Source organism: Urocampus carinirostris, chromosome 13 (genome assembly GCF_059441175.1).
Source record: "Urocampus carinirostris isolate Australia breed hairy pipefish chromosome 13, RoL_Ucar_1.0, whole genome shotgun sequence".
Lineage (NCBI taxonomy): Eukaryota > Metazoa > Chordata > Actinopteri > Syngnathiformes > Syngnathidae > Urocampus > Urocampus carinirostris.
This window is the reverse complement of record NC_142361.1, coordinates 5,959,549-5,987,259: the sequence shown is the minus strand read 5'-3', so window position 1 is coordinate 5,987,259 and position 27,711 is coordinate 5,959,549. Positions and strand designations below refer to the sequence as shown.

Genomic DNA, 27,711 nt, shown 5'->3' with positions numbered 1-27,711 from the left:
CTCCTTGTGATTAAGGGCTATATAAATAAACATGACTTGACTTGATGTTTGCACGAAATTATAATAATAATAATGCATTTTATTTAAAAGCGCCTTTCAGGCCACCCAAGGACACCGTACAGACAAGGAAAAAAATACAATTTAAAAAGTTGTAAGCGAAATAATAAATAAAAACAAGACATAAAATCATAAAAACATAGGAAATGGAGAAGCTATGTGTTGTAGGCAGTCCTGAACAGGTGTGTTTTTAGACGGGACTTAAAAGTGGAGAGAGGTGTGCAGTTTTGGAGGTCCGGAGGTAGATTGTTCCAAAGCTGGCTCCCAAATTGCACGGACGTTTGGAATTACTACTTATGTTAAAAACATGTCAAATGTTAGTCGATACCTTTCGCAGGATCCACAAAAATGTGATTTCAAGGTTCTCTTAGTATTATGCAAAATCTTACATAAACTCCCTCTTATCTTTCAGATCTGATTTCCCCCTATGTCCCGGTCCGAAGCCTACGATCTGAGAGTGCCGGTCTTCTGGTGATCCCAAGAGCAAAGAAGTGTTCTGCTGGTTCGAGAGCGTTCTCCATCCGGGCACCGGTGCTGTGGAATGCTCTTCCCCCTGAGATCTGATCTGCAACCTCAGTGGAAATGTTTAAATCTAAGCTTAAAACTCACTTCTACTCCATAGCATATGAATAACCTACTCGGCTGAAAAATAGTCTGTGTAATATAGTGTAATGATCTGTGAAGCCCTTTGAGACCCTTTGTGATTTAGGGCTATACAAATAAAAATGACTTGACTTGACTTGACTCTGAAGATTTTTTTCCCCCTTGAAAACCCAAGATTTCTATTTCGGGCTCTATCATCAGATATGCGGAAATGCTCTGTCCATTTCCTGCAAACTGTGCAGTACGTGTGAGAACATCATACAGGAAATAAAAACATATGTTTTGACACCCGATCATGATGAAAGGATTGAATTGATTGTCGTGTAGTCTGATTCTGTGCGGAAATTGAGGTAAGCTCGTTGCAGCCACAAGGGACACTTCTGCCAGGATGTGTCTTTATACAAGCAAGCTACGAAATAAAAATCATCTCAACCAATAAATGACTAAATTAAAATGATCAATTCAAACAGGCACTAGTTAAAAGCGGCACTGAAACAAAAGACATCTTGAGTGTGCGAATCTCTTCAAGTCACATGTACATTGTGATCAGCTGTGAACATAGTGCAGCGATTGTGCGAGTGCAAATGTGTCCAAGAGCAAGCAACAAACGGTCCAATTGTTTCCTTTCTGATCTCTGCCTTTCTGTGTGCCCTCCAGAGATGTTCAAATGTACATAAACCATTAAAGAAATTAAGGTTTTGTGCTTTTGTTTGTGTTGTTGTTGTTCCAAGACTCCCATAATCACTGTAAAGTGTTTTGAGAGGGTCCTTCCATTTCAATGTTTGCCAATTTCAAGAGATATCAGCCAGTGGTGTCCTCTAAATTTTATCATTACGTTAATGCTAAGGCACATCAACCCCAAACACCCACACCAAAAATGTATCCGGTGTGAAAAATGACTAGTTTCACTCTAGGTTCCTATGGCTCAATGCTCAAAGTTAAATTAAAGACTTTTTAAGACTTTTTAAATCAAACTTAAGTGTACAAAAAGCCACAATTGAAACAAAACAAACAAGAAACACAAATATTTGTCGCACACAATACATCGTGCCTCGTACACATTACCTGGCACAGCTTTTAGCCATGGCGAAAAATAGCCGTCAGACAGCCATTTCTCATTAAATTTACACTTTCCCATGGTCCAAATTTGCTATGTGTATTGTGGGTAGACCTAAGGCGTGTGTCTGCTCTGAAAGGCCTGACTGAAACCACGTTACCGTTTTGATAGTTCCATTATTGTGGTCATGCATTGTTGCCACAAAAGTAAATGGGTCGATTATTTAAAACGACAATTGATAAATCCTACTAAATATTTTTAGTCGAACAAATATCAATCTTATTAATGTGTCCACATTTTTAAGACTTTCAAAAATTGGATTTAAGACATTTTAGTGCTCTATTTTTAGAAAAATGAATTCAATGCCTTTAAAGACTTTTCAAGGATCCGCGGGAACCCTGTCACTTATAAGCGTACAGTTGTACCTCTTTATACAACCGTCTCTACTCACGAAAATGTAACAAAAATCAACCTCGCTTTAAGTTCACATTTACAATTGAAACAAATAAATAAATAATAGAAGTGCATAAGCACAGTGTTCCAGTAAGTGACCAAGCCCAGGAGTACAATTGGGAAGCAGCGAGTACTGATCACAAGCCGCGGAAGAATTTTCACAGCGCTTCTCTAAAAAGCATTTATGCAAGAGGTTATATTTCTTATTGCAAAAAATATATATAGCAAAGAGGAGGACAAGCCAGAGAAACTGTCATCTACAAAGTAGATTGGCTAAATGGAAGGAAGTTGCTGCTTTTGCTCACCTCTCAAAAAAATAAAAAATAAATAAATAAAAAACAACCATCCAGAAAAAGTGGCAAATGGTCACCCAAAAGCTCTCTTTAATAAAATCCCATTATGTTTTTTCCTTAACATTTTCAATGGAGTCAATGACAAATCTCCTTGGATAGGTTTTTTTTTCTCAAAAGATCTTTTGAAAGTGATAGCGTTGCAAGTCCAGCTAAAAGGGCAAAAGAGTGATGAATGAAAACTGGAACAAGAAAAAAAATTGTGCTCTAGTTTTTTTGGGGGGGGTTCACGCTTATTTAAAGTTACACTAACTTCAATTTTAAGTGTACAGCGAGTGCTTACGTATCATCAAAAGTCGTGCACGGTCACTCTGCCTGCTATCACCCTCCTATCCCGCACCTCCAGAGCACTCGCACACCTTCATGACGGCGACTCATCATAAACTTGCATTTTATTTAGTCAATATAATCTTATTTATCGTATTACTATATTTTTGTAATGTTTAATTACGATTTGAAGGTGTTTTTTGTGATCAGGAATATTTGTTTAATTGCTATTTATTTTTTACTTTAAATCTTTGGGCAGGTCAATGACAGGCCAATTTGTTTTTAAATAATTTAATATAAGGAAACTTCACTTGCTCCATGAGAAATTAGAGCACAATTAGGCTTGTATGTAGAGGTGCCACTGTACTGGCTATTAGCATAAAGACCGGGTCTTAACTTATTAAGATATTAAAGTGTAATACTGAACTCTGGTGGCCAAGTCATGCAAACCAGCAGAACCAGCATAAGAGAAGAAAAAGTAAGTTGTTTCAGATGTCCTTAGCACACTAAAGCCAGAAATGTTGGCAGTGCAAGAAGTGTGCTGCTGAGTGGCTAAGCTAACATCCGGTGTGAGCACACACACGCACGCTGTGTAATTTGACCTGACGTCTGTTCCTCATTGACTCAAACCATAAAACTGAAACATTCCACTCGTGAACATGAGTAGAGAAGCTATTTTGATACGTTTATGTACTCAAATGTACTCATTGTTCATATTGATTCTTTGTGACCTACAACAGTGAGACAAAAAGAAGAGGAAGACTAAAAAAGGCTGTTTGAGCAGTAAATAATACTTGCTCTCACAGAAACATCATACACTCACACATGCAAAACTCATACAGACAGTCGTACCAATGCACAAACACTTTTTTACACATACTTCTATACTCTATACTCTCATACACCCACTACTATGCTTTCACACACACTAACTTTAATGGGTTTTTTGCAACTTTTTCTCGTCTTTCTTTTTCCAAATCGCTAAATGTTCACATTATTTTATGAATATCATTCATAAATCTGTGTTACTTATTACTTTGATTCGCATCTTTCAAGGCAGAGTGAGGCACGTAATTCTCTTGCCTCATGGCAAAGGGCAATAATGAAAACAAGGATTCAAACTTGCAGCACACCCCAGCACCAAACACTAGAATTAGCGATAGTATTAGAAAGCTAGTAGCAAGTCAAGCCACGCAGTTAATTGTTTCTCATTGCAAAAACATCTTTGCATGGACTTCATTTATGAGTTAAGACAATAAAAAGTGTTTTTCTATGCTACAGTTTATATATTTCTTACTTACTCAGCTAAAATGTTGTCGGTGGGTGGTTGAGTCCTTTACCCATTTGGGTTGTAGGGGCATCATTTCCTGTAGTGTGTCTTGGTAGTATAGTCTGGTGGTGCCCATCCCTTTCCAGGCCAACAAAGGCTTCCATATAGTCTCGAACCGGGGACCAATCTGATTGTGCCTCGCCAGACACAAACCTCACCGCACGTCACAATTGAGCTAACATTAGCAGTGAAATTGCGTGAATAAAGTGGCCATCAGCTATAAACTGACATAGCTTGGTTATGTCACACTTGTTCACAAACATGGAATCTGCTCTGTAGGTGTTAGGGAAGTGTTGATTTCAATACAAATGACAAAAAGGTCAAGTCAAGTCATTTTTATTTGTATAGCCCTTAATCACAGAGTCTCAAAGGGCTGCAAAAAAAAGGAAAATAGTACTGTATGTAAATTGATATTGATTGCTCAGAAGCAACATGCATTCAAATTTTCAATCGACTGCTGCTTTTTTGCTTTTTGTGTGACTCATTTTTATTTTTTGCATGTTTTTTAGAGGATCTATGTCTAAATTGGTTAAAATGGACTTGTAAGTTCTCTATTTTTTAGCACTTTGTCATTTATTTATAGCAATGAAAAGTTAATATTTTTCATTTATATTTTATTGTTTTGCATTTTTAGGGATTTTGTGTTGTCGTCCGACATTAAATCTGTTTAGTGTGTAAAAAGCTAAAATGGTTTTGTATTTTACAATTTTTTTCATGGATCCGTGAATATTTTAATTCATATTTGATGTGTTTTGCAGGGATCCCCTGAAAAACATATGAAATAACTATTTACTAAATAATTCGGTGCATAATGTCAAGCGCCGACTCTTAGTGAGACGAGCCAAAAGAGCTGGTTTTATGAATAGAGCTGTCCTCTTGGGTGCGACCAGTAGGATGTGGTGACGCTTGACATGACAACGCCATAACGACTATACACCGGAGCAGACGTTTTTGCAGAATTTTCACACAATCAAAAAAAAACTTAATTTATTGCGTTATATATGGAGTCACACTGCCAAAAACATGGGAACGGCAACAATTTCAAGCATTTTCAAGGATTTCAAGCACCCGAATCACCCTGAGCTAACATTAGCAGCTATCTACAACAAGCTAGAGCAGGTATCAGTGGGAGTAGCCGGCTAAAATAGCAAAAATTATTCAATGGAAAACAAAGGAAGACAAAATGCGGGAGCCTAAACTACGCAAGTCCACAATGACGAGTAGTAGGCGCCAGTTCAGGAAAGTTAGTGGCAGTTGAGACGCAAGGCTAACTATGTCTGCAAAGTCCGAATTAGGGCCACGAAAATGTCAACCTCATGTAGCGAGCGCTAAAATAGCAGCATATTTTTTTTGCAAACCAGTTAGAAAACATGTCAATAATTTCAAGCATTTCAAAGCACTTCACCCAAATTTCAACCATTTCTTTAATCATTTAAAACACATCATTAAAATTCATGCGTTTTCAAGAATCTTAAGCACTCATACAAACCCTGTATAAGAAACACCTCATAATGCAATGTTTTATTTGTCGAAAAATGTCGCCGAATACATTCGCAAAACATTGATTGCAACGGGTATCAAACCAGGGTCACAGCGGTGAAAACGCCAAATCCTAACCACTAGGCCGCCAGTGATATGGATGACAAACGAAAGGGCATAGTTTTTATTTTATTATTACACTTTTTTATTTACGCTAGAGGTAAGATTGGGCCTAAAAAAAAAATCAGCCCGACCTGACCCGAGTCGCTGGTATATAAACCCAAACCCGACGGATTCACTTCATTTGAGAGACAAGCCCGAAATAAACCCAAAGCTTTAATTTGCCGCCAAAGCAAACCCGAAGCTTTACTACAGCTGTGCATACTTCAGCACAGAACTGTGCATTTCGGCTGAACTGAAGTGTGCACGGCAAGTGCGGCGCTTAAATGAACAATTTGGCGCCAAAGTGCGCATCTCGGCGACGTGAAGCAAAGATAGTGAAACCGAACCAAATGGCACCAAAATTATGCAGATTACAAGCTGCAAACAGCGAAAGTGTTGGCCAAAAAGGCAGAAAGAAAGTTTGTGAATCTTGTAAACTCATAGAAAGAAGCAGAAATGAAGTATGACGTAAGGGCGGTTGAGGGAGGAAGCCGCGCATCTTTTACCCCAACACAGAGGAGAAAAATGTATTTGGATTTAGTGATTTTGAGTTAAACAGGTAGTTTGGTAAGCATTGTCTCGATCTAAATATTTAAAACGCAAGAGAGAGCCCAACCGGCCTGACTTAATGATTGACATTTTAAGCCCGAACCCGGCCTGAAATTTGGGCCGGGTTCAGGTCAGATTCAGGCCCAGGCCAAAGATCACACTACCAGAGACGAATGTTAGAGAATAGAGAAAACAGAAAATTGTCCTAAAAAATAAATAAATGCAACTGATCCTGCCTACCTAAGAACAGAAAGTCTGGATCCAGCCCCAGAGACAAACTGGGTTGGACATGCCCGTTTTAGACCTTTTTTGTTCAATATATCTTTAGATATGAAATTTGCTGTACTCACTCAATATGTGTCCATAGTAGAAGCAGCAGGATGTTGAGAACACAATGGAAGAAACACCGTAGTTCCGTCCTCATGAAAATGCAAAGTGTGAGCATCAGCCAAATACAGCTGAAAAAGAGTCGGGTGAAGAAAAAAAAAAACAAGGGATGAGTGATTGCTACAATGTTAAAAAGAAAACGAAAAAAGACACCCCTCCCCGTGGACTACTTGAACTTCCTGTACGTAAAAGACTTAAAATGCAGCAAGTTCAACTTCCTCTATTTTACTTCCCCAACCAAGCATTCTTCCCATTTGTAAAAACGTCTTAGGCTTGTTTATTTCTCACAACAATCTGTTGGCTGCGGCTGCATCGGCTCGCTACAACGGGTCAGGTGCAATCGACATTTCGTTCTGTGTACGTTGTTACACAGAATGACAATACAAGGAAATTATTATTATTATTATTATTATTAAATATATCAGTGATTGTACAACTTTTGAATATTCATATATTAATCATATAGAGTTCAATGACTTTTTATAATAATTCATGCTTTGTTCCTTGATTGTATTATCTTGCAAAGTATGCTTACTCATTATGAAGATCATTGTGAAGTTTTGATTTATGTTAATTTTGACCCCAGATATTGATGAAAAAAGTGTATATCTGCAAGAACGAGAACAAAAAGTGAAAGTTATGGCACGAGCAAAAAAGGCTGCATTTAGAGGAGAAAGGGCCGTCAGTGCTACGCTAACTACACAGCAGAAACTTCCTGCCACTTCCTGTCCTCTCAGCATCAAACTTCCCGTCACATGGCGTCTGTGTGTGCTGTGTGTGTATGTATGTGCACATCTGTGTGTGTGCATACAAACCTGCCTATTAGCAAGTGCTAGCAATCATAGAGCTCCTGTAATATGGTACGAAGCAAATGTTGGTGTTTCTGTGTGTGTCTACTGGTGTGTACTGAATTATCTTTATTGCATAAATAGTAAACCAGTCATGTTTAGTATAGAATAAAGGTACAGTAATCCCTCGTTTTTTACAGGGGTTGCGTTCCCAAAACGATCTGCGATTGATCAAAACCTGTGAAGAAGAACTCTTTAGTTATTTATTTAATAAATAAGTTATAACAGATTGAAACCAAAGAACAAAACATATTTCCAAGCTAAAGTATTTGTTTAACGTATAAAACTGTACTTTGTTAACTGCAACGTTATTAACACATGAGCGGACACATGCAGAAAAGGGGTGGGGCAATTGTTTAGCCAATCAGAACGCAAAACACATTGCATGATGAAAATCTGCTAAATTAGCGTAACAGTGATAAGTAAAACGTGGCCTTACTGTCACTAGCAATAATGAAGCAACTCTATCAAATCACCAAAGGAAGTGTGTATAATTTGACTACTAGATGTTGCTGTATGGTGTAGTGCAACCAAAAACAAGTGCTGAAAAGTACAAGAAGAATACAGACAGGTACGCAAAGTGAGCAAAACGCACCATTTCCTTCTTTTTTTTTTCGCCCAAACAAAGATCAAACCAAATTGACAAGCTGAAGTATATGTTTAACAAATAAACATAATGTACTTTACAAAGGCTTATTTATGTATTCATTTTATTTTTACAAATAACTTTAGTACTGTGAAATTCCAATTTTATTTCATATGGTACCATATCGCCTTCATGAGTATGTTATGGAAAAGGGCATTTACTTTCCTGGGGTCAGCAACCCTAAATGTTAGTAAAAGCCATGTTGGACCACACAAAAAAAATGATTGGAGCTACAAAACATTAAAAGGCTTGTATGGGCCTTATAAGGAAGAAAACAAATACTGTGTCGATCTATTTTCATTGAAAAACGTTAAAAAGGCCTCCCTGTTTGTGTTCCTAGAGTGTGCTCGTACAGAAACCACTTATTTTCCCATTATCAAACATTTTTGAAAAAGCACCAGGGAGCCACTAAGGAGCGCCAAAAAGCCGCATTCCGCTCTAGAGCAAGTTTAGAAGAAAACATTTTTCTCTGCCTTTTGGACCTGACCGTAATCAGTCCAGAGCATTGTTGACATGGCTTTTAAAGAAACTTGAAATTGAGAAAGATTTGCGCGTACATAACGTAGGTTCATCAAGCTTTTTTACGTACATGTACAGCTTAGACAGCAACGATATAGATGCACGGGCAGACACAGTCAAAGAAGGGTGGGGCGACTGTTGAGCTAATCAGAATATAAAACACAACACCCAATGAAAATCCGCGAAGTAACGAAACCCTAATAAGTGAACTCTGATACAGCAAGGGATTACTGTAAATGTAGCCTTACTGACGCTAGCAAGAACAAAGCTAGTCCATCAAAGCATTAAAGAGTAGTGTGTATATTTCGACCATTAGATGTTGCTATAAGGTTTAGTGAAACAAAAAACTAGTGCTAAAAAGCACAAGTAAGAATAAAAACTACAGAGACTTAAAGTGACCAAACTGCACCTATATAGGATAGTTAATTCATTTTTTCTTATTTCTATAGATAGTTTTTTAATTAATTGAAGTTTTGTTAGCACTAGGAGACGTTAAATAATACACACATATTCACAAAGGAGTAAAGACAAACATTTACAAGCTAGCGCTAACAATTACAAGCCCTCTTATGCGTAGCATGAAATAATGATGCGTGCATATTGGCTAACAATACTAACACGCATCAAAATTACACCAAAAAAGACAGGGGACCCATTTAATCATTGACAGGTAAATGGTAAATGGACTGCAGTTCAATAGCGCTTTAACTAGTCACTGAGGACATCAAAATCACTTTAAAATGCACTTCACACATAATAAAATAAACCCTGTGTGGTTTGAAACTTTTAACGTACCACTAAATAATTGTATACACACTAGACCAGGGGTCTCAAATACGCGGCATGATAGTTCGAAGCGCCCCCAGTAATAAGAAAGTTTAAAGGGAGCTGTATTGTGTAGTACAGGGATGTAAAACTCAGGTTAGCTCTGGGGCCAGATCCAGATTTTTTTTGTTCTCAAGCGAACCGAACATTGAAATACTGTCAGCTCCAAATTTTCAGCTTTGTTTTTCAGTATTACGCTTTGTTATTCAGCCCACAACGTAACATACATATTATAACCACAGATGGCAAGGAATCTTTTCTAAACACAACACATTTATTCGCAAACAATAGGCAATTTTTTTTTCCTTCATTTTTTGCATTGAATGTGTAATTTGTTTATTTTAACAGTTTTATACCTAAACAAACTCACCATTGGATACAAACACTACCCTTTAGCGGCCGCATAGAGCATTTGGTTTGCATTTATTTAAAAAAATAATAATCATAATTTTGATAGAGATTACGTGAAGACTCGCTTCTTTTTAATAATAATAATAATAATAATTTCCTTGTATTGTCATTCTGTGTAACAATGCACACAGAACGAAATGTCGATTGCACCTGACCCGTTGTAGCGAGCCGATGCAGCCGCAGCCAACAGAGGAAGGTTGGCAGGCAAGATTAAATAATGCAAGTGTTTGGCAAGTGTAGTGAAACTAAAATCACATGGGAGAATACAATTTATGGAGATTCAAAGTGATCATAAGTTTTGAACGCACATGGTTACTTTTATAAAGAAGAGTAATAAGAAAAATACCCAACAAAAAGTCAAGAAAAAAATGGAAATAAGAAAAGAAAACTGGAAAGTGAACAATGACAAAAGAGGAATACAAAGACAAAGAGAAAACGCAAGAAAAAGAAAAAAGAAAAAAAGAACAGTTGAAAAAAAGAAAGTCAAACAGGGCAAACAGCAAGAAAAAAAAGTCTGGCTCCCTCTAGGTGAGGCTCATGTTATGTCAAATAAATGCAAAATTCTACGAGTAATTTACAGACTTAACAATAATTACTTAACAATAATTGGTATGCATGGGATAGTTAATTTATTTTCGCTTTACCAGCTCAGTAGCCTAGATGGTAAGGCGCCCGCTTTGAGACTGGGAGGTTCGGGTTCGCGCCCCGGCCGAGTCATTCCTAAGACTTAAAAAGTGGTCGGCGGCGCCCTCTGTTGGCTGCGGCTGCATCGGCTCGCTACAACGGGTCAGGTGCAATCGACATTTCGTTCTGTGTACATTGTTACACAGAATGACAATACAAGGAAATTATTATTATTATTATTATTATTATTCAAATCAATTGTGTCTGGGTTTTTTTTCAAGTGAAGTTTCTTTACCAATAGGGGGCACTAAATAACACACCATGTCCCTCTAAGTGCACTCATGTGGATTATGGATTCATTTATTACTGATTGATTGATTATTTTCATATTAATTTCTAAAAAATATATTTTTAGATCTTCTTTTGTAAACCTTTTTTTTCAAACAGTGGAATGCTTTTATCTGAGCTTTTCTTGGGGGAAACCAGATTTGCCCCAACCTCAACCAGACCCCTCGCTCCAGCGGGACCCAAGAAAATTGAGTTCCTGACTACTGAACCAAAAAGATTGAAATATACATGGCAGCACGGCGAGGCAGTGGTTAGCGCGTGTGCGGCACAGTTAAGGTCATGAGATCGAACCTCCTGTGTGGAGTTTGCATGTTCTCCTCATGCTTGCGTGGATTTCCTCCCACATTCCAAAAACATGCATGTCAGGTTAATTGGCCAGTCCAAATTGTCCCTAGGTGTGAATGAGCGAGCGAATTGTCTGTCCCTGTGTGCCCTGCGACTGGCTGGCAACTAGTTCAGGGTGTCCCCTGCCCACTGCCCGAAGATAGCTGGGATGGGCTCCAGCAGCCCCGCGACCCTACTGAGGATAAGCGGTGCAGATAATGGATGGGTGGATGGATGGATGGATGAAATAGACATGCAGAACATTTTTGTTCCCCCCAACCACCCACCCGCCATTTTGTATTCAATCAGTTCATTTGCCTCTCCGTTTCTTCTTATTTACTGGACCACATCAGCAAATCTCAAAGTACAACTTCATTGTGCTAGCTAATATGATGTCACCACAGACCAACTCTTCTTCCCAGTTCTGTATAAAATGAAGTTTAAGTGTTTTTTTGTAGTCAATACGCAATAGACAGTAGAGCTTGTGAACTCATGCTATAGATATTTAAAGAACAAAACTCGCCACTCTGCGCTATAACATTTTATACTATAGCCAGTACAATAAATCTTTTGAAGTTTAGTGCCCATTTTCCAAAGCACATCAGCATTCCTAAGGCCTTTCTCAGAAGACAGGGAAAACAAATGGCTGCCGGCGCAAAAAGATGCCAAAAGAGAGATATCATACTCATGCTTAAAATATGAATGCAGTGCTCTGACATGGAACATTTCAAGTGTGAAAGAGGGAAAACAGTAAAGAGAACAATTGAAATACAGTTTAAGAATGGCGTAGTTAATCTTGTTTTTGGAATTTCTTTACGCAGAAGGCAGCCGCAAATTTTGGTGGAGTACTAAGGTTATTACTGTAAACAAAACAAAAACTTTAAACTAAAATTAAAAATAACAATGAACTAAAAACAATCATTCAAAAAAAATGGTACATTTCCAAAAGTATCTTTAATCCCCAATGTGTAATATTTGACCACTAGATGACACTGTGTGCTGTCTGGTGCTAGCGAGAGCCAGTGCCACAGTGCACAGGTGCCAGACAATCAAGGCAGCGACCTAAGTGAGGATTCCACTATATAAAGAAATACATATTTCTCTACATAGGACTTTTAAAAAATAAAAATTAACCACTGGTTTTATACTTCATGTATTTATGCCTGGTATTCAAATCAATATTTTTTTTTTACCAAATTAAAGTTTTTTCGTACCACAAGGAGGCACTTAATAAAACACACTGTCCCTTTTTTGTCCTCATAAGGGTATTTATATTTTCATCACCCACGAGCAAAGGGCAAGTGTTAATGTTTTCAGTTGGGATCCAAGTTCATACATATAGTATATATATATTTATACATGTCCACCCAAGAAAAGGGAGAATGAATTTAGATATGACCACCATCTTTCACGGGAGGTCAGGTAGGTTATCCTAAATGCCACAAAAAGTTGACACAACACTATTTGTTTTGCTGACTCTGGTTTTTCCCCAGAAGGACATTCCACTCTCCCAAGCCAGAGCGACATTGTGTATCAACACCAACTTTAACAGGTAGTCAGGTAGGTTATACCAGATGTGAAAACTTCCCAAAAAAAGACTTGCCGTTTTTGGTTTTGCTGACTCAGAAGCTTTCCCACAAAGGAATTCTTCTTTCCCTGACAAGAACATGGCCAGGATCATAATCCTTCACAAGCAATCAGATAAGTCACTCTAGAGGTGAAAATGTCAAAAGACAAAAAAAAAATTCCAGGTGAAATGAGGCTTTTTTTTTTTTTTCATTTTTAAAAGAAGCGACTTGTTCATTTGATGTATTACATTTTTTGAGTGGATTTATTGTTTCCGTGTCATCAGGCGTCATCGAAAGCTAGCTGTTTTTTGAAGCACATGCCCAATAAAAAGGACATGTAATAAAGTCCATGGCAGTGAATAAGGAGTGGCAAAGTCCCAACAACATGAACAATGGTAATCAGCCTCCTTACATCTGATATGGTCCTTTGATTCTTAATTCTATTGTCATTCCATCTCCAAATACATCGCAGACAGTGTTCGTGTTATTCAGCAACTCCTCGTGGTTAAAAATACTCCATTTATTAAAAAACAGTATTTATTCAAACAAAAATATATGAATTATCATATAAACAGGCATTTAAAAAAATAATCGTAGGTAAAGAAATTAGCAATCACTTTACATAACATGAGTCTCACCTGAAGGGGTCTAAGAGTATGGTCCACCATCTTGTTGGTGTGGGTATCCAAAAACTTCAAAAAGGATGGGCAAAATAATGCAATGTTTCCCATACCATACAAAATCTCTGGGGTCCACCGGAGTCCAACTTGTCCCCTGTCAAAGTCTCATAAACTTGTGTTTATTAAAATATATAATTATATTTTTAAATACACATTAATCTGGAGTTGATCAAAATTACTTTAAGATACAGACGCTCCCCTACTTACGAACATTCAAGTTATGAAAAACGGTAGATAAGAGCATTTTTTTTCGGGGTGTTGAAAAATACTTGGACATTGCTGTAAGTTCTATTTTGTACCGTGCACCTTTTTCCGAGTACGGGACATTACTGTAGTGCTTCTCTCCACCGCTACCAGCGTGTGGCGCGGTGAGAGCTCACCCAGCATCCACCGTCTTCCTCTTCCTGTCACAGCCCCAGTTTGTGTGTAAACATACTGTACTGTATCTCTGGCCGCCAAGAACTTTGACATTTTTTATCTTTTTGTTATTTTTCATTAATATGGTTAGTGTAAAGTGAAAAAAAGAGGCGAGCCGTTTCTTTTGAAATTAAAGTGGAATAGGAAAGCTTGATGCTGTTGAGAAAATTTGCTTTTTTTCCGACGACTTTTTACCACAGAGGAGGACGCCTAACTCTTGAAGCTCATCTTCCAAAAGTAAGTTTATTTATCTTTATAGAGCATATTATTTTATTAAATGTCTATTTTTTTAGTACAAAACAATACAGGTTACTTGTTCAAACATACTTGTATAATTATTACATACCAGCTCGGTAGCCTATAGATGGTAGGGCGCCCGCTCCGAGACTGGGAGGTCGCTGGTTCAAGCCTCGGCCGAGTTATACCTAAGACTTACAACATTGGTACTCATTGCCTCCCTGCTTGGCGCTCGGTATTAAGAAATGGAATTGGGAGGTTTGGTCACCTAATGACTCCCAACACAGCAGTTGTGTCTACAACGGCGGCACCCTGTTTGACTGTATGGGTCAGGTGTATCGACATTTTGTTCTGTGTGCATGGTTACAAAGAATGACAATAAAAATAAAAATTCTAAGAAATAAGCCTTAAACATACAAAATATAGCACTGAAGCAACTTACGAACAAAATCCACTTACAAACGATCGTTGCGTGTTTTTGTTCACTGAGCAGAGAGAAGCACATTGCGCACAGGATCGGGTCGAGCGTTTTTCATAGGTTCTCTGTTGTTTCAGTTTACATTGGTTAAACTTTAAAATGTAGATCGCTAAAAGTTGTTATATTTAATTGTTTTGTTTATAGCACTAAAGAGTTAACTTTTTAAATTCTTATTTTGTTGTGTAGTTGTTTTATCGGAGATTCCGTGTTGCTTGGGGCACCATTTCCTGTAGTGTAACTTGGGAAAGTACAGCCTGGTGGCACAAATCCCTCTCCCGGCCAACATGTTTCCACCTGGTCTCTAAACATGGGACCTTTCATGAGATAGGCGAATGTGCTACCCATAAATATTCATGTTTTCTGAATATAAAAGACAATATTGGAATAAAACTATGTGGGGGGCGATTTAAACATACTGTATATAGTTTTACTTGCACAAGTCAAAAAACGTTCCCATGTAAGTTACCATGGCGTGTTTGTGAGCAAAACAGTTGCTTATTAGTAAACATTGTAACATTAGATCTGTTTTTTCCTCACATTCATGTGCATGGGGGGGTCAGACGCATAGTATATTGAGAGAGAAGATTTGCTCACATAGGGAAAAGATGTGGGCTCATATACTGTAGTTTTTTTGACGTTTTTGTTAATAACCCTAACAACACAGACTTTTTTCCTGTTGAAACCTTCCAAATGTTCAAAATGGTGAAATGTAGTTTTTATGTGTTGAGGATGTTGTAAAGCATTGTTCTTAAAAAAATAAATAAATAAATAAATAAATAAATAATCAACTACATGCTAGTTATCACATTTTATAACATTCAAACATGTCACTGGAGACCCTAATACAATAAGAGTTAAATGACGGATTAGCATTTTGAGTTAAGGAGTATTTGTGGGATTTAACTCAAAACTCAATTCGGTATGACTAATTTGAGACATAACACATAGCACGTGACCAAGGTGAATGTCATGTGTTGTTAATGTGATGAAATGCCATACACAGTAAGAGATCTTATCTATCCTTGCTTGTTCATTTTGGATTGTGTTTGACTTTGACAGCCAAAGCAAATGTTTTCCACATTCATCTGCTCCCTTCATCACTTCAGTTTTTCCAAGCTGAGGAACATCAAGCAATGGAAAATGCAGATGGGAAAAATCCGAAATAAACGGTCCCGCAACAACCAGTAAGAAATAAAAACAACCCTGTCACAAAAGCGTGCAAGAAAACAATAACGTGCAAGAGCAACTTGTCCCAAAATTCCACACATTTAGTATTCTGGCCTCAATTTAATCAAACACAGAATGTAGTGGTATCATTTTTTTCTAGAAAAAACTCTTAACAGTTGAATACTCCAAATCAAACAAAAAATTGATTAAGTAATTGAGTATTTTTAAATGGTAGTAATCAGCATAAATTTGTTTCAAATTTGAAAGAGGATAATAGCCATGATATTTTTTTGTTAAACTTTTTGTTAGTTTTGAACTTGGAGAAAACTCAAACGAAGCAACATCACATTCATGTGTGCAGATGTACAAATACAGGTTTCCAATTTTTATGGGCGGAGGTTGGATATTTTTGTAGTTTTTGTCTTTATTTGGGGGGGACTCTTACTATTGCAAAAATATTGAAGGGGGGATCATTATAAATGCTTTCATTGCATTATATAAATTGCAAACAGCATCAATTGCAAACAGCATCAACTGCTAACACATTTAAAATAAAAATGGATTAAAATCCTATCAGTATCAATGACATAAGATAAACTAAAAATTAAAACACTCACACAATGGACTTAAAGAGGCATATTAGCGCCACCTAGTGGTAAATAAAGCTTCATTTATTTAAAAAAAAACTATATTGAATTGAATAATGAGCAAAAATACACAAACTATCACAAACATGTCCTTTGCAAAAATACTCGTAGGTAAATAAATCTGTATTTATTTGATATAAGTTGAGGATCAAGGGGACATTGTGTATTATTTAACCCCTTTAAGTGTTTGACCCAAAGAGCCGTAGTAGCAAAATATTTAGATTTTTTTAAAATTAAAAGATTGAGCGAGCGATATCATATTATCTTAAGACAAATTTCAGCAAAACTCATTCTCCAGACAAATTGTATTTTTTCAGCACATTTTATTTTACTCCATGACGTTAGATGATTTGATAACGTTTATGAAATAAGACCAATGCCAGATTCTGTGCTCCATATTAACAAATATACCCCTTTAAACTTGTCTCCGTTACTTAAGACCTTCCTTTTTTCATTAATAATGGTTTCAAAACAAGGTGCATGCAAAGTTCTTTTATAAAATGTCACAAAATACTGCAAACGAGGATACTGAAGTATTTAGCTTCAGTGCGGACGGTGCACTACAAAATACACACTGTCTCTTTAAATTATGACAATACAAATAACAATCTTGATTTTACCATTGATGATAATAACAATTGTTAAAAATGCATTTAAATTAATGCAATTTAACATATCAAATAAGACGTATTTTCAATACAATTAATTTTAAAGGAGCTGTACAGATTTTGGAATGTTGTAACTCTTTGTCGCCATCTCCTGGTTTGTGTCATCATTGCAGCCTCAGTCAGCTTTTTCATGATGCATGTGCATTTTTTAGATGCGCTTCTTTTCTCATCTTTCTTGGGGTTTGGGTTTGCGTTTGGGCTCTACTTGAAGCAAGCCTTTTCTTACTTTCACCATGTTCATGCTACACTGACTAAAAGTAAGACAAAAGCAGATAAGTGCGATGGAAAACAAAGCATAAGGGCTCTTTGATATCAGTTGGGCATTAACACATACCTGCTGGAAATGTGAATTTCCCTTTGGGGATGAATAAAGTATGTATCTATCTCTCTATCTATAAAGTATTTAGCTTTCAACTTTTAAGGACACCTCAAACGAAGCACACCAAATATAACAAAGTTGTAACAGTAGCGTCCTCCCTCAATAGTTTGTGCACTGTGTCAGGCTCTTATTTTTCTTTAAGAAACTGTACAGAATTTGTAACTGATTCTCTCTGCCGCCTACTCCAGGCTAGTGTCATAATTGCAGTCTCAGTCAACCCATTCATGTTGCACGTGCAAGTACGTGCATTTCTTAGACATGCTCAAAAACTTTTTTCTCCACCACTCCCCTCAGCCCCTCTGCTTCAAACCCAATGTGTTTCACCCTGAATGGCCCTGATAAAAGTAAGATAAATCAGAGAGGCGCTGTGAAGATGAAAGCATTAAGGCTCTTTGAACGAAGTTGAGTATATGCACCTCGTTTATAGAGTTCAGAGGTATTTTTAAAATCCGATAGTGAAAGCAGAAAGTGTCGTGAGTTAACAAAGTTGTAACTGCGGCAATAGTTCGTGTACTCTTATTTTTCTTGAGTTTCTCCTGAAAGTTGACACAAGGCGCTCAGCTGGAAGAGCGTTTTCTGTCAAGTAAGACACACTCACACATTCCACATACTGATGCGCGTGCAGATGTCCTTATATAAAGAACTCTTTGAGCATGATGATCAAAACCAAATTTGGAAAAAAGGCAACAAGCGTCCAAACAAAACAGCTCCTTGCAGACTTAAAAAAACGACTTTTGTAAGTATTTTGCAAACTACAGTGGGTTGGGGGGAGTAGAAATCGAAATAAAAATATATTTACCAACCTGGGCCTGCAGCTAACAAACACGCCTCGCTGCACAACCGTCTCGAAGCAAGGAGTCCTAAAATGTTCTTCTTCTTTCCAGTAAACAATCCCCGCAACTTGAATCAGTGCCCGCTTCTGCTTGGAGGAAAAGGAAGATGACAAGTCTTCATCATGCGCACGTTAACTCTTAGCTAACGTGACTGAGCGTTACCCACCGACGACGTCAAAGTGGGAATGATGTATGAGTGGGATAGTCGTGGGTCGTTCGTGAACAAAATGGTTGTAAGAGCTCGCTCTTTGAAGTGAACGAGAACTGTCTCGCCGTCGATAAGGAGCCGGATGCATTTGAAACAATCTCTTTATCTCGCCCTCCCTCTTTCTATAACTCCCGTACTCTCTCTCTCTCTCTCTCTCACTCCTTCTTGAGGTCTCTTCCTTTCACTGTTACGTTATCTCTGTTTGTTTTTAAATTTGTCTTTCTCTGTTTCTATTTCTTTCTCTTTCATCTGGAGGGACGAAAGCATGACCAACTTAGGTGCCGAGGTGCCTAACTTGTTTGGGTGTTTGAGCAATTGGGATGGCCATGGTCCAAAAAAAATTGTGTGTTTTTTGCTAAAAAAATGTTTTCTCTTTTATTTTCTTTGTTATTGTATGTGTTTGTCTTGCTGTCGGTCACCCTTCTTGAGGGATATGACCAAGGTAGATAGATAGATTTATTTCTCCATATTTCTTTCTATTGCTCTCGCTGTACTTTTCTCTCTCTTTCTATCTATTCCTCGCTCCCTTGCTTTATATTCCTTCCTCTCTTACAGTCTATTTACAGTATTTCACTCTATTTTTTAATTTGTATCTCTTTTTCCCTCTCTTTCTAGTTCTACTATCTCCAAGTCTCTGTCTTTTTCTCTCCCTCTCTTTATCTACCTTTTCTTTGCTTTTTACATACTCTATTTTTTCTATCCTTCTTTGGGGTTTTTTTCTATTTCTCTCGCTTACCCTCCCTCTATATTTTACCATCTCATTCTGTCTATCTCTTATTATCTGTCCTTCTGTCTATCGCTCTCTATTTCTCCGTATCTACCTTTTTCTCTTTTCATCCATCTCTATCTTTCTTTCTCTCTTCATCCTTCTCACTCTTTTTATCTTTCTTCCATCTCTCTTTCCCTGTCTACCTCTTTCTTCCTCAAGTTCTCCTTTGCTTACTTTCTCCTTCTTGCTTTTATTCTTGCTTTCTCTTTCCATCTCCCTCTTTGTCTTTGGATTTGTTTTCTTTCAACCTGTTTCTCTTTTTCTTTCTATCTCTTCCTCTATGTTTTTTCTCTCTCTTGCTTTATCTTTCTAAGCCTCTCCTTCCCTTTGTCTTTCTCTATATCCCTTTCTGAATCTCGCTATCTTTATCCCTTATTATTTCTATCTCACACACACTTATTCTAACAATCCATCTCTCTGTCTTTATCTCTTTCGCTCTTATTTACTATTTATTTCTCTCTCTCTCTTGACAATATGAGTGGTGTTGTTTGTTTAGTGTAATGATTTGAGAGTGTAAATAATGTGAAGATTACTGTACGTATATTGAAACAATAAAGACTATAGTAATAAAGTTGCACAATATATTTTCAAAATTAATCAATTTGGTGCATCATTGTTTAATGGTTAATAGATCGGCAGAGAAAAGGGTCAGCTCTTTTCAGTTAGCCGAGCCGAAAAAGCCAGTTTTGTATAAGAGCCGGAATTCCCATCACCAGTATGAGTGGAAATGTGGCTCTGCACTCAGTGGTCAAGTCTGCAAAGGGCGGGGGAAAATTTCTGCTCTTCTTTCTTTCCCTTCTGCAGAAGCCCCCTTATGTGCTACTACGGTCGATTAAACTATTTTGGGATCTTCTGGAATGTTGACAAGACAAGATGGGTCATCTATTCCGTTTGCACGGATAAGGAATGTTGTTAAATAGCGGGAAATGTGACCACTGCCTTAAAAAAAAATTAAAAATCCAGTTTTTGATATTGTTTGTCTTACTGCATTGTAGTAATATACACAAGGCTAACACTAGAAAAAGCATATAGAGTGCTTTATTTCAAAACTACAAAAATAGTTAACTTTTGTCGCGTGGTTTGAACATGAAGAGGTAGGGACATCTAGCGGACAGCTGTGTCATTTCAGGTTGGTTGAAATCGGCAAGTTGCCCAGCGTCACGTCAGGGCGTTTGTGTGCCATGTAATTAAATGAACAAATGCATTAATCACGTTATACCGAAACATTTGACATACATGCAATTTATTCATATGTTTATTTAATATTTATTAATATTTTGCCATGTATTTCTTTATTTTGTCGGTCGGACATAACATCATCGCCACCAAGTGAAAGCCACAAGTGATGCAATGCAAACTGTACGATGTGATCCTGAAAATTTCGGATTTAAATTGTTATTCCCCAATTTAATCAATCTAAAGATAAAAAAGGAGATAACCCCGTTTCCAGGGCCATATTAATTCAAAACATTTAGAAGTACATATAAGAAGCAAGTACAATATATCCTCCCCATTTTAAAAAAAAATGTTTAAGTGATTAAAAAAAAAAAAACTAAAAACAATGTAAATAGAAAGAATAAAACAGAAAAACTACAACTTTTAGATAACATATTTTTAATATTACAGTTTCAAGTGAACATTCAATTCAGCTAATACGAGGGGTCTCCAATGGAACACTTGAGAACGCCACGAACAGGTTCGGAAAATAGCTCACCAATGATGAGTCATTGGAATTTTCTAGGAAATTTGAGTTCTAAAAGGCATGGTGTTTTAGTGGTTGACCAAGCCTATTTTAACTCTACTTCTAAGAACCACAACGTGGTTATAACATAGTAGCAACATCGTAATAACATACGTTATTTAAGAAATGTTCAACAAAGTGATAGCACCGACAGGTAACAAAAAAAGTAGCTCTCAGTTTCAAAAAGGTTGGTGACCCTTCGATTACGCAGTATCTGCAGACTGGCTACGTGGGGAAAAATACTTCGGTGCAGAGATAGTGATATATTTGCAGCCCACTTTCTGGCACTCCTTCTCTGAGTGAAAATAATTGGTAACATTTCTTTCCAAACATCTTAATTTGAGTCTGTTGAGTGATAATTGTGCAGATGTACATAATGACAACCCGTTGAGCATGGGACGCACCCAGATTGATGTGCATTTTATACTATAGGGGTTTTGGATGTCATTAAAAATGCAGCTAATTGAGCATTAAGTTGAATTTTATTACTTGAAGTCGTTAGATTCTATTCTGGTATAGGCTCCGGTGTTGGTCAGTGGCGTAAGGGAACATTTCCTGTTTCTCAGACGCTCCTTGTGGATAAACACTGGTTGACCACCTCCAGCAGCGAAGAGTTTTCGAGTGCGGCTGCCACTCGCTCTTTGTCCGCCAGCTGCTTGTTGACTTTATCGACAAAAACAAACGGGAGTGTCAAATTGCACGTGAAAAGAAAAAACTGAAAACGCATCCTACCTGCATCCTCTGAGGCGTGCGTCCCAGGCGTGATGTGCACATCGATCTGGAGGAAAGCCCAAACGCATAAAAATACAGTGAACACCCTTCTTCAAATTAGAACGTTTTTAGGATAAAAAGCAGTGCCGAATACGGCTTGCCTCCGCATTTGGTCTGGCTCCCTGAACAATACCAAAGAGCATTTAGACCAAGTTCACACGGCAGGGAAATCTGATTTTTTTTTTTGCACGGACATGTATCTGATTAGGTCTGTCTCAACGGCACATATCCAATTTTTTTCACACCAGACTCAGACCACTTTGTGGTCCTAAATCAAAATACAATATGCTTAAAACACTGCCCTTTATTTTGGGATAAATATGTTATAATTATTATTTTTTTTCTTTATGTATTTTATTTTAATAGTTTTTATCTGTATTTCTGCAGCCCTCTCTGTTCCCGTGTTAACTTTGCAGTGTTTGACTGTTTGATGCCACTTTTGTTTGGAATGGTGCAATCTTCAATGAAATGATTTTTAATAGTATTTTATGCACTGGTTCTCAACTCGTCTGACTTGAGGACCCACAATTACACCCTAATGACAAGCTGCGACCAAAATCAAGAAAAAATATATTCACTTTTTAATTCATCCAAGAAAGGATTATGCCGTTTAAAACAAAGATAAAATAAATTCCCCCTTTTTAAAAACGAAAAAAAGACCAGCAAAACCAAAATGACTTTTATTATACTCGTATATACTGTATGCCCCCAAAGACTGCTTTAAAATAGCCACATACTAAAAGAAATTCAAAATATTAAAAAAGGGTGTACCAAACATAGATGATTATTTAATTATGTGGTTAATAAAAAAATAATACAGCAGGCGGTCTGTAACACAGGTTTTTTTGAAAGTAGTAACTTATTAGGTAATCCATACATCCATTATCTGCACCGCTTATCCTCAGTAGGGTCGCGGGGGTGCCGGAGCCCATCCCAGCTATCTTCGGGCAGTGGGCAGGGGATACCTTTCAAATGGTTGCCAGCCAGTCGCAGGGCACACAGGGACAGACAATTCGCTCGCTCATTCACACTTAGGGACAATTTGGACCGGCCAATTAACCTGAAAGGCATGTTTTTGGGATGTGGGAGGAAACTGGAGAGCCCGGAGGAAACCCACGCAAGCACGGAGAGAACATGCAAACTTCACACAGGAAGGTTTGATCTCATGACCTCAGAACTGTGCCGCACACGTGCTAACCACTGCGCTGCCGTGCTGCTTTATTAGATAATGTTTTGGGATATTGTGAGCACAAGGATTTTTTTTAAAACTCTGTCATTACCGAGATTTCACTTTGATAATGTCTGTGTATTGTCTTTACAACTCTTTAAAATTCTTGTGATTAAGGGGCTATACAAATAAACAGGACTTGATTTGACTTATAAAAACGGTCTCATGGCCCTCTGTCGGACCAAAGCAGTACTACAACTTTACAACTTCTCAACGAGATCCAATGAACTTAATTACATTAACTATTGTGCTTAGTAGCTCATAAATTGTGCAACACAATGAATCGATTAGTAATTAGTTGCCACCACTTTTGATAATCGATTGTAATCGGTTTTATCGATTCGTTGTTGCAGTCTTAACTATATTGTCATTGTAACATGTGAAATACAGTACACGATAAAAACAACATTTGTCTCTGGTACTGTGACTAAAATAGTGTAAATCTACTGCCTCTTCACAACACATCTATACCACCGGTGGTCTTGTGCCCTGAAAACTATCCTGACCTTGGACCTGTTGAAGACTGCAAGGCATGGGCTTTATTTCTCCGTTATTTGATTGTGACTTTCTAGAAAAGAATACATTTTTACAGGCATATAGGCACTCGTGCAATGGTCTCTGTTACAAACTGACCCCAGACCTTCATCAGAGAAGGGAAAAGTTATGTGGCCCTAACAGGAAAAGGTTTGAATAAAGCAATAGGAGAAGCAATTGGCGCACCTTAAATCGGTCAGGCAAGGAGCGCAGCAGTTTGACTTTGATTGACAGGCCGATGAGCGTGGCCATGCTGCAATGAGGAATTGTGGGCGTGAACTCCACGTCCACATTGCTGTCCGAATCGTTCACCTGTATGCAAAAACAAAATATATATAATCGATTCTATTGATTACCGAGAAATAGTTGTAAATTATCCTGTGAAATTTACGCTTCACAGATTACAACCAATTTCTGGATTAAATATTTAGATCCCCTTTGTGGAAAAATAACATTGATTGATTTAAAACCAGGGTTCATCTGTTTTATAGACAAATTTAAGGACGTTTAAGGACTTTCAAAACCAGTTTTCCAATTTCCCCAGTGCCATTAAAAGAAATATGGTGTGAATCAAGTATTTAGCAGAGCCACGAAATACATCTGTGGTTAACATTTGTGATTTTTAATCTTGCGTGTGCATTCAGACATATGATTTTTAAATCATAAAAAAATAGTAAATACATTTGTTTGTTTTCAGTTGCAGGAAGTTCCCATTGAATTCCCATTACAAATTACCACAGGGAAATGCTACCTTAATTTTTTGCATAACCCATCATAAATTTATAGTGCGTTCTTTTTCCATGCATTTGTTTTCTTAGGCAGGGCCCTAAGGGGTGGTGACGCTTTATAGGACAATACCATACAAACTAAAAAAAAAAAGTGCAATGGTAAAGCGAAGCCACAAGCGAGCACTGCCGTTGTAATGTTTAAGCAGACTTATAATAATAATAATAATAATTTCCTTGTATTGTCATTCTGTGTAACAATGAACACAGAACGAAATGTCGATTGCACCTGACCCGTTGTAGCGAGCCGATGCAGCCGCAGCCAACAGAGGGCGCCGCCGACCACTTTTTAAGTCTTAGGAATGACTCGGCCGGGGCGCGAACCACCGACCTCCCAGTCTCAACACGACACGGTGACAACTCCCACTTGTTAAAAAACATGGCAACATTTTTAAGCATTTACAGGCACTTCACTCAAAATTAAAGTAATTTTCAATCCTTGAAAACACAAAATTAAAATTCAAACATTTTCAAAGATTTCAAGCACTTGTACACATTCTGATAAAGATATACAATGGAACCTCGCTAGTTCGCGGTTCCACTTTTGCGGGTTCAGAGCAAAATATAAGATAATTGTGAAGGGGGGGGGGCGCTGACACAATGCTTAGTCAAGGTGAGTTACCGCTACACCCCCCCCCCTTTACCCCCTTCTTATGTGGCGCTGTTTATCATGGAGGAACTTGGCGACGCGACGTAATTATATTCTCTTCTCTCACATTTCATCTCAAGTTTGACTTTATCATACCAAAAGCGAGCGGTCGTTTGTACTACCTAAACATGGCAAATTGTGTGTGGTTTTGTGTATTTGTTGTAAAAGCCGTTCGATGCCGCCAGCTTAAGTATGTTGTTATTGTCAGAAGGTAGCTCTTTCACTTTCATTAGAATGAACACAGACCATTTTTTTACTGTTGATTCCCAAAACGCTTCACAAACACTCATCAAATATCACATTTTCACTGTTTTTATTTTCAATATGTAACCGGTAGTGTTAACAAGCGAAATAAGCTGCGATGGCTGCATGTGATTGAGAGCGGTTAATACAATCGTACTGAATGGTTCTTAGTGGTTTCGCCGCAGTCCTATTCCGTGTAACTTGATTATGTAAGACATGGATACACTTGTGGGTCATGATTTGGTAAATTCAGTTCCTGTGTGAAGAGTTCTGGATGAGTCACCCAATAACTCCTTGCCATCATGCCAGCGATCACTTCTGTTTAATGGCGGGGGGTATACTGTATACGTTTTTTTTTTAAGCATTTTTGAAAGGGCGCCGCTACTTCGCGGATTTTCAGTTTTCGCGGGTGGTCTCGGTCCTCATTAACCACGATAACCAAGGGATTACTGTATATGTATGTCTAAACACACACACACAAATACATAAAATTGAATATCTATATTTACTAGATTTTACAGTGATGAATGTTTTTTGATCATTTTGGTTTTCCAAATATTGCTATTTTGTGTATTTTTATATTTACATGTTTGTAAAAATGAGACATCTGGTGCTCCAATAATATACTCACAGTATGTTAATAACATCTTCTGTTATGTTCTTTTTCCCCCTCAAATATTATTAAAAATAGAAACGAACGTGTCCTTAAGAATATTCCCTAACAACAAATTACTATTATTTGATCCTAAAGTTATAATTGTGGCAATCTTAAACAAAACAAAAAAAACAATAACACATGAAAAGTAACAACTTACTTTGACTCGAACTTGCTCCACAACATTGAGCTCTTCCAGAGAAAGTGGATGTTCAGGGTCGTTGATGGATCTGATCAGATGTTTCATCAGTTAAAGATAATTGCTTAACCAAATACATTGACAACAATATCACTTAATCACATCCAGCTACCAGCCTTCCTGTGCGGAGTTTGCAAGTGCTCCCCGTGTCTGCGTGGGTTTCTCCGGTCAATCAAGTTACATTACACATTCCAAAAACAAGAATGGCGGGTTAATTGGTGACGCCAAATTGTCCCTAGGTGTGAATGAGCGAGTGAGTTGTCTGTCCCTGTGTGCCCTGCGACTGGCAGGCAAACAGTTCAGCGTGTCCCCTGCACACTGCCCGAAATTAGCTGGGATGAGCTCCAGCACCCCTGCGACCCTCCTGAGGATAAGTGGTGCAGATAGTGGATGGCTTTACACTTGTTGCTACGTTATGTTTGGGGCTCTTTGTTTATGGCGATACCAAAACGACAGCACACCGGCATAGTAGAACATGATCACATAAAATACACAGAGCATTGTTTTGATAGTATACAATTTAAAACCAAAATAATTTCAGAGATTAAATTTTCTTGGAAGGTGACACGAAATAAAAAGATATCAAATATTTCTCTGTCATCGATGGGATCGTGGACGTCCTCGTCCTCGTCGGCGGCCGTATGCAGCCTTTCCCCGGACCGCTCAAATATGACCGGGTTGGCGTTCTCCAACTGGGCCCCGACAGACATTTTAGAGCTTTATTTTAGTCTCCCAGAACAAAAAAAAGTTGAGTCGGTTGCTACACTCGTGGATATGTAACCAAGTGGAAGCGACCATAACATTTCGCACGTCCCAGAACTGCGCATGATCAAAACATAGCACTTCCGGATGGACGGGTAGCGACAGAGTCCAAAACATTTATTACACCATAGTAAAAAAATAATATAAATCTTCCCTAGTCCAGGAATGGATCATGCCCGGCACGGGTTATAATAAACCCCACAAGATAATGCCGAAAAAAAAAACAATAGAAAAACGAGCTGCAGTTTCAAATTATCTCCATTTGAGGTCGCCAAAGCCTGACCCAGCGACTCACAAAACAACTGGAGCTGTATTTTCTCTCCCTCGCCTTTTATCCTTCTTTCAGTAGCAGGGTATTCAAATACTTACTTTCCTAACACACACACACACATCATATATATATATATATATATATATATATATATATATATATATATATATATATATATATATATATATATATATACATAATAGATTTATGATGTGTGCGTAAAGAAAATAAACTTTTTTTGAGTGCGAGATCTTTACTTTATTTGATTTAAGTCATTATTTTTGCAGTGGCATTTTTAAAGAGCTCCATCACACAAAATAAGTTATTCAATATATTTCCCTGTAGTACTTAACTAACTGATCACAGAAATAAAGCAAAGATACAGAACAGCGGCATGCTTTTCCTGCATCACACAAGTCAAGGTATCTGTGGTCAAAAACACTGGTATAATGTATGGACCAGGATTAGTTGTTGTTAATTACAGTAAGGGCTATACAGTACAAATAAACACGACGTGACTTACCTTTAAATAGCTTGCAGAGAAATATGGATCTTGAAGTATTAGAGTGGATTTAGAATCAGA

The 27,711-nt window shown here is 37.7% G+C and overlaps 2 protein-coding genes across 4 annotated transcripts in view; both read right to left on the bottom strand.

Moving 5' to 3' along the window:
- LOC148353569 (WAS/WASL-interacting protein family member 1-like) overlaps window positions 1-18,597 on the bottom strand; it is a 29,928-nt gene extending 11,331 nt beyond the window's left edge. The window contains exons 1-3 of one of the 3 annotated variants that reach the window (XM_088351775.1): window positions 18,480-18,597; window positions 18,284-18,399; window positions 6,658-6,765 (exon numbers count right to left, since the gene is read on the bottom strand). The gene's annotated coding sequence lies outside the window, so the exon portion shown is untranslated. Of the gene's footprint in view, window positions 1-6,657; window positions 6,766-18,283 lie in introns of all 3 variants that reach the window. The other 2 variants (XM_088351777.1, XM_088351774.1) reach the window with 2 other exon arrangements.
- A 2,290-nt stretch (window positions 18,598-20,887) lies between these two features.
- ciao2b (cytosolic iron-sulfur assembly component 2B) lies at window positions 20,888-26,948 on the bottom strand. Its single transcript, XM_088351846.1, has 5 exons — window positions 26,679-26,948; window positions 26,057-26,136; window positions 23,751-23,876; window positions 21,764-21,809; window positions 20,888-21,694 (listed from the first exon to the last, which is right to left on the bottom strand). Exons 1-5 carry the CDS (start codon window positions 26,803-26,805, stop codon window positions 21,594-21,596), a joined length of 480 nt encoding a protein of 159 aa, XP_088207972.1. The 5' UTR covers window positions 26,806-26,948; the 3' UTR covers window positions 20,888-21,593.
- Window positions 26,949-27,711: the final 763 nt, after the last annotated feature.

What these genes read in the sequence shown, in the direction of transcription:
- ciao2b (XM_088351846.1), bottom strand. Translation starts at nt 26,805, where the DNA reads ATGTCTGTCGGGGCCCAGTTGGAGAACGCCAACCCGGTCATATTTGAG. An exon ending in CGATGACAGAGAAATATTTG is followed by an intron (nt 26,137 to 26,678) that starts ATATCTTTTTAT and finishes AACTGATGAAAC; the next exon opens with ATCTGATCAGATCCATCAAC. An exon ending in TGGAGCAAGTTCGAGTCAAA is followed by an intron (nt 23,877 to 26,056) that starts GTAAGTTGTTAC and finishes TTTTGCATACAG; the next exon opens with GTGAACGATTCGGACAGCAA.